The sequence below is a fragment of the Nomascus leucogenys genome, chromosome 7b (assembly GCF_006542625.1).
Source record: "Nomascus leucogenys isolate Asia chromosome 7b, Asia_NLE_v1, whole genome shotgun sequence".
Lineage (NCBI taxonomy): Eukaryota > Metazoa > Chordata > Mammalia > Primates > Hylobatidae > Nomascus > Nomascus leucogenys.
In genome coordinates this window covers 44,184,637-44,192,035 of record NC_044387.1, presented here as the reverse complement: position 1 = coordinate 44,192,035, position 7,399 = coordinate 44,184,637, and the positions used below count along the sequence as shown (strand labels likewise).

Below are 7,399 nucleotides of genomic sequence, written 5' to 3'. Positions count from 1 at the left end.
GCTCTGTCACCCAGGCTAGAGCGCAGTGGTATGATCACGACTCACTGCAGCTTTGACCTTTTGGGATCAAGTAATCCTCAAGCCTCAGCATCCTAAGTAGCTGGGACTACAGGTGTGTATCACTGCAACCCGCTAATTAAAAATTCTTTTTGATACAAACAAAGTTTCACTACGTTGCCCAATATGGCTCAAACTCCTGGGCTCAAGCAATCCTCTCACCTCAGCCTCCCCAAGCATTGGAATTATAGGCGTGATCCACTGTGCCTGGCCAAAATGGTGATTTTCTAATTCTACCATTTCTTCCATGTTTGTTAGTTGCCATTTTGCTGCAAGGAAGAACAATTCCTTCCCTCCCGCCTTCCTTTTTTCCTTTTTTTTTTTGAGACAGAGTTTTGCTCTTGTTCCCCAAGCTAGAGTGCAGTGGTGCAGTCTCGGCTCACTGCAACCTCCACCTCCCGGGTTCAAGAGATTCTCTTGTGTCAGCCTCCTAAGTAGCTGAGACTTCAGGCGCCTACCACCACGCCTGGCTAATTTTTGTATTTTTAGTAGAGACAGAGTTTCACCATGTTGGCCAGGCTGGTCTCGAACTCCTGACCTCAGGCGATCCGCACGCCTTGGCCTCCCAAAGTGCTGGGATTATAGGCATGAGCCACTGTGCCCAGCCCCTTTTTTCCTTCTACCAGTATGACTCAGGGATTCAGGTTGTATTCGATGGGCTATAATCCATTACTAGCACTATTTATTGTGATGCTTACACTATTCCAGATCTGGCCATGGGAGCCCTGTTAAGCTGGCTGCTGATAAAGTTCTATCATTGAGAACTTTCTTACTTTTTCCTTTTTTTTTTTTTTTTTTTGTGACACGGTCTTGCTCCATCCCCCAGGCTGGAGTACAGTGGCACCATCACAGCTTATTGCAGCCTTGACCCCACAGGCTCAAGAGATCCTCCTACCTCACCCTCCCTAGTAGTTGGGCCTACAAGCACGTACCACCACGTCTGGCTAATTTTTGTATTTTTTGTAGAGATGGGGTTTTGCCATGTTGCCCAGGCTGGTCTCAAACTCCTGAGCTCAATCAATCTGCCCACCTCAGCCTTCCAAAGTGCTGGGATTATAGGTGTGAACCAATGCATCTGGCCATTCTTCCTTACGCAATAAAATGTTCTAGGTTCATTTTGTACTTTCCCTGTGTCATGCCTGAGCTCAGCCATTTCTCCAGGGAGCTCTGTTCCTTTCAGTAGAGAATAATATTTAGTAGCCCTGATCTAGGCACGATGTGCCCATTGTTACTGGAGTATGTATGTGTGTGTGTGTAGACACATAAATACAATTTATGCACATTAAAATGGGAATACTATGGCCAGGCATGGTAGCTCATCCCTGTAATCCTAGCACTTTGGGAGGCTGAGGCGGGTGGATCACTTGAGGTCAGGAGTTCGAAACCAGCCTGGCCAACATGGTGAAACCCCATCCCTACTAAAAATAAAAAAAATTAGCCAGACATGGTGGCGGGCACCTGTAATCCCAGCTACTCAAGAGGCTGAGGCAGGAGAATCGCTTAAACACAGGAGGCGGAGGTTGCAGTGAGCCAAGATCATGCCACTGCACTCCAGCCTGGGCGAGACTCCGTCTCAAAAACAAACAAACAAACAAACAAACATCCAAAACAAAACAAAACAAAATGGGCAGGAAGAGGGAAAGAGTTGAAAAAAGAAGAGAAAACGATGGAATTGTTAGACTGGAAGTGACCACTGGAATGGAGGGCTCGGCTACCTTAGCAGCGCTACTGAAGCTGCCATTTCAGAGGAAATGTGTATTAGTAAGATTTTATTCTTTTTTCCTTAAGAAAACCCTTCAAATATGTATAAACCTCAGGACTACCCCAAAATCTGGACCTGTACCTGCTCTAGCTCAGCTCTTCATTTGGAAGGAGGAAAGCGAGGTGGAGGTGTGTTCGTCTGAAAAGACTACCTGAAAAGAGGAAACTTACAGGAACCTCAGCTTGCGAGGGACGTTGAGAGACTATGCAACCAGCCTCACCTTCAGGAAGAGTCCTCAGGAAGATGTCCCTGTTTCTTTGCTTTTCTTTTTTTTGAGACTGAGTCTCGCTCTGTCGCCCAGGCTGGAGTGTAGTAGCACGATCTCGGCTCACTGCAACCTCCACCATCCCAGTTCAAGTGATTCTCCTGCCTCAGCCTCCCTAGTAGCTGGGATTACAGGCGCGTGCCACCACACCCAGCTAATTTTTGTATTTTTAGTAAAGTCGGGGCTTCACCATGTTGGCCAGGCTGGTCTCGACCTCCTGACCTCAAGTGATCTGGCTGCCTCGGCCTCCCAAAGTGCTGGGATTACAGCCGTGAGCCACCGCACCCGGTGTCTGTTCCATTCTTTTTTTTTTTTTTTTTTTGAGAATTAACAGTCTTTATTGGGCTCAGACCAGGAGTCCATGGGTCTTGAGGACCTCTGTGTATTTGTCAATTTTCTTCTCCACGTTCTTCTCGGCCTGTTTCCGTAGCCTCATGAGCTGTTTCTTCTTCCGGTAGTGGATCTTGGCTTTCTCTTTCCTCTTCTCCTCCAGGGTGGCTGTCACTGCCTGGTACTTCCACCCAACCTGGTGAGCCAGGCGCCCCAGATAGGCGAACTTTCTTGTAGGCTTCAGACGCACAACCTTGAGGGCAGCAGGAACCACCATCCGCTTTTTCTTGTCGTAGGGCGGTGGGATGCCGTCAAACACCTTGAGGCGGTCCAGAGCGGCCTGGCCTCGCTTGGTCTTGCGGGGCAGCATACCTCGCACGGTCCGCCAGAACATGCGGCTGGGGGCCCGGAAGTGGTCCAGGGACCTCGGGAAGGGTTGGTGTTCATCCGCTTGCGGAGGAAAGCCAGGTACTTCAACTTGTTTCTGTAGAAATTGCCAGAAATGTTGATGCCTTCGCAGCGTAGGACCACCACCTTCCGGCCCAGCAGTACCTGTTTAGCCACGATGGCCGCCAGGCGGCCCAGAAGATGGCCTCGACCATCAAGCACCAGGACCTGCACCTCCGCCATCTTCGGCAGCCGCTTGGGAAAGCTGTTCCATTCTTAAAGCTCGCCAGAACGCGATTCTGTAAACTGCTTCAGCCACCCATTCCGGAATCCCAAATGACCCCTTCCCATGGTCAGGATTTCAATGACTGGTGCCATCCTTGGCTCTCACAGGAATTGATCCCTTGGGGAGGACTGTATGAAAATGCATCTGTAAGCTCAGATGAAGTCAGCATGCTAGGGTTGGAAATATTATTTTCACATACATAGTCTAGGTTACTTAATTTATTGTTTTGAGACAGGGTCTCACTGCCCAGCCTGGAGGGCAGTGGTGTGATCATAGCTCACTATAATCTTGAACTCCTGGGCTCAAGGGACCCTCCCGCCTCAGCCTCTCCAGTAGTTGGGGCGACAGGCGCGCACCACCACGCCCGGCTGTTTATCTAATAGAGATGGGGTCTCCTTTTGTTGCCCAGGCTAGTACTGAACTCTCGGCCTCAAGTGATTCTCCTGCCTGTACCTCCCAAGGCACTGGGATTACAGGCCAGAGCCACCTTGCCGGGCCAGTATGTTACTTTAAATAGCAGTCATCCTAAAAATAGCTTACCCTCCTTTGTCCTTCCCTGCCTGGAAAGGGTGTAAAAATAACATTTGGGGGCTGTAAATGCTGCCGAGATCTCTGGAGCTAGGTGGGTGCAGAGGTGTGATTTGGTTTTGGCTGTGCTCCGAAAAAACCAGGGCCGAGCTGCTGGTTTTGAATTTGTCCAGGCTTTTTAGCCAATAGCCTCTTCCTCCGCCGGGAAGGGGTGGGACCCAGCCTTCCCAAACACCTTTGCTGAGGAACCGTGCAAAGACCTTGGATGAGGGCCCCAGCTCAGCCAGGCCTCCCTGAAGCTAAGCCAGCCCGGGGTGGGGACTGGTGGAGGGACTAGAGTTTCTTAGATTCACAGAATAGCAGAGCTGGGAGAGGCCTAAAGACCATCTTATCTATGCGTTTGTTTCTGATGACTGATTAAGGCCCAGAGAGGGTCAGTAACTCTTCCAGGTCGCACAGTGGGTGACAGTAGGTATGTGCTCGTCCTGGGACACAGAGCTGTTTTCTTCGCTTGTCTGGAGTGGGTTTCGGGGGTCGGCACCTGCCTCCCAGTGAGCTCTCGGCGCCGGCCAGTCCTGGCTGAGTGGGGTCGGTCGGCCTCCACCCCTAATCTCCCGGGCCAGAGCCAGAGCGCACCGGCCTCCAGGGGGCGCCGCCTCCGGGCCGCGCCGACTCTCCCGAGCCCTGCTGTCTCTGGCCGGGGGTCAGCCCCGGAAACAGCCTCAGTTTCCTGTCCCTTCCCTCCCTGGGAGCAAAGATGTAGGCGCCCAGGCCCCGCCCGCGGGCTCCCTTCGTCCGACGTCCCTAGCGGCCTCCCCGGTCCCGCCGTCCCGCGGCTTGCGGATGGCTGCGGCCCCCCGAGCCCCAGGTGGCTGCGGTGGCGGGGAAACAGCAGAACGCAGGCGGCGATTCGCTGGGGACGGCGGCCAGCGGGAGGCGATGGCCCCAGGCTCGGCGCACCTGTGGAACTGCGAGGGCGGCGCGGCGCTGCTGCCCCCTGCCGGCCGCGCCCGGTCCCACCCCCGTGTCCACCCCGGCCCGGGTGCCCTCGGGGTCCCTCGCGTCACTGTGGGCATCGCCAAGCTACGGCTTCCCATGGCGGAGCGGGGTGGGGCCGGGGGACGGCACAGAGCTCCCCTGCCGCGAATACGCTTCCCACAGATCACACATGGTCTCGCCTGTCCGCAGGGTCCCCTCCCGGCCTCAACCCTCTGCCAGGCAGCATGGGCCGCTGGTGACCTTGGGTCATCCTGGCCTCTATGCATTTAAGAGTAGAGGCCGGGTGGTGGCGGCGCCTGTAGTCCCGCATTCTGGGAGGCCCAGGCGGGGCGCTCGAGCCCAGGAGTTCTAGATCAGCCTGGGGAACACAGTGAGACTCTGTCTCTTCAAAACAAAACATAAAACAAAAAAGGGTAGAGCCCATAGTACAGGATGAGAGAGTAGTGCCGTAATGAATTTTAAATTTTAATTACATTTAAAATTAAAATGTGAATCTATATACAATCACATTTCAAAAATTCAAAAAGTATGAAAAGGAACACATTCGAAAGGCTTGTATCCACCTCTGTTTTCCACTGTCCTCTTTCCCATCCCACCCATTCTCCCACCAGGCTTAGTTTCTTGTGTTTCTTTATGCAAAATAAACAAAAGCAAATATATATTGTTTTTCCCACTCTGATATAAAAGGCAGCACAGTATCCACACTGTTCTGAACTCTTTTTTTTTTGAGACAGGGTCTCACTCTGTTGTCCAGACTGGAATGCAGTGGCACAATCTCAACTCACTGCAGCCTCCACCTCCTGGGTTCAGGCGATTCTCCTGCCTCATCTGGACCACAGGTGCACACCACCATGCCCGGCTAATTTTGTATTATTTTTTTTGAGATGGAGTCTTGCTCTGTTGCCCACAGCTGGAATGCAATGGTGTGATCTAGGCTCACTGCAACCCCTGCCTCCCGGGTTCAAGCAATTCTCCTGCCTCAGTCCCCCGAGTAGCTGGGATTACAGGCGTGCGCCACCGCACCTGGCTAATTTTGTATTTTTAGTAGAGACGGGGTTTCATCATGTTGACTAGGCTGGTCTTGAACTCCTGACCTCATGATGTGCCCACCTCGGCCTCCCAAAGTGCTGGGATTACAGGCGTGAGCCACCACGCCCCGCCTAATTTTCGTATTTTTATTTTTTATTTTTTTGAGATGAAGTCATTGCTCTAGTTGCCCAGGCTGGAGTGCAATGGCACCATCTCAGCTCACTGCAACCTCTGCCTCCCAGGTTCAGGCAATTCTTTTGCCTCAGCCTCTTGGGTAGCTGGGATTACAAGTGTACACCATCACGCCCAGCTAATTTTTGTATTTTTAGTAGGTCAGGCTGGTCTTGAACTCCTGACCTCAGGTGATCCAGCCACCTCCCAAAGTGCTAGGATTATAGGCATGAGCCAACGTGCCCAGCGACTTTTGTATTTTAGTAGAGACGGGGTTTCACCATGTTGTCCAGGCTGGTCTTGAACTCCTGACCTCAAGTGATCTGCCTGCCTCAGCCTCCCAAAGTGCTGGGATTACAGGCTTGAGCCACTGCGCCCTGCCTGGATCTCAAGTCTTGATAAGATTTAGGATTGATTCTTTCAGCAGGACTATTTAACAGGTGGTGTCCCTTCCCATTTGCATCCTAACCGTATTGGGGTTCTCCAGAGAGACAGAACCTATAGCATGGAGAGAGAGAGAGAGAGAGAGAGAGAGAGAGAGGGAGGGAGGGAGGGAGGGAGGGAGGGAGAGAGAGAGAGATAGGAGACAGACAGATAGACAAGAAGGGATTTATTAGGTGAATTGGCTCCACGTGATTATGGAGGCCTGCGAAGTCCTACGACAAGCCTCCTGGAGACCTGGGGCTGCTGGGAGCATGGCTCAGTTCAAATCTGAAAGCCTCTGAACCAGGGGAGCTGAAGGTGTGACTCAGTCTGAGACTGAAGGCCTGAGAACCTGGGGGCATGCTTCCAGCATCTAAAGGTCAAGACCCTTAGACTTCTGATGTCCTAGGGCAGGAGAAGAAGGCTGTCCCAGCTCCAGGAGAGAGACAGCAAATTTGCCCTTCCTCTGCCTTTTTGTCCTATCGAGGCTCCCAGCTGATTGGATGGTACCCTCCCATATTGACAGGGCGTCTTCCCCACTCAGCCTACCAACTCATATGCCAGTCTCCTCTGGAAGCAGCCTCACAAGACACTGCTTTACCAGCTATCTAGGTGTCCCTCGATCCAGTCAAGTTGACCCCAAAAAGTAACCATCAAATCCAATGAAGTGCAGCCAGTCAAAGGCTGGGACCCATCCATGGCTGAAGCCACAGGAGCAGCAGCCAGTGGGGTCACTTGGAGTCAGGGCATGGGGAGACAGCATCTGGCAGTGGCTCCATCTGTTCAGCCCACCCATAAGCCTGGGCTCTGGACTCCCCCAGGAGCCTTCCCTCTGCCTGTCCCTGGAGTCCCCTCCCCTCCTATGGGAGTCTGGGGGCCTTCAGGAGCTGAGCCTCTTGCCTGCATGCCAGTCTCCCTAGGAAGGACCTTGGAGAATGAGCCCAGGTTCAGCTCAGAGACTTTCTGGTGCCAGCTGCCCCTTCTCAGGGTCGGTGGCAGGAGAGTGTGAGGGCTGAGCTAAGTACATCAATGCCCCGTTTGCCCCTAGGATTCGGAAGAGGCCATGGCAGGAGCTGTATTTGCAGGGTCCAGGCACTGCCCTGACTGGGAAGTGCAGTGCAGCCTAGGGATGGGCCAGGGAGCTCACAATGCCAGGAGGGCA

The 7,399-nt window shown here is 52.8% G+C and overlaps 1 protein-coding gene across 1 annotated transcript; it reads right to left on the bottom strand.

Moving 5' to 3' along the window:
- Nucleotides 1–2,387: 2,387 nt before the first annotated feature.
- LOC100606191 (60S ribosomal protein L13a-like) lies at nt 2,388–3,079 on the bottom strand. The gene is given in 2 exon segments (XM_012508158.2): nt 2,388–2,829; nt 2,832–3,079. Coding segments are annotated over 2 exon segments (612 nt in total). The 5' UTR covers nt 3,045–3,079; the 3' UTR covers nt 2,388–2,430.
- Nucleotides 3,080–7,399: the final 4,320 nt, after the last annotated feature.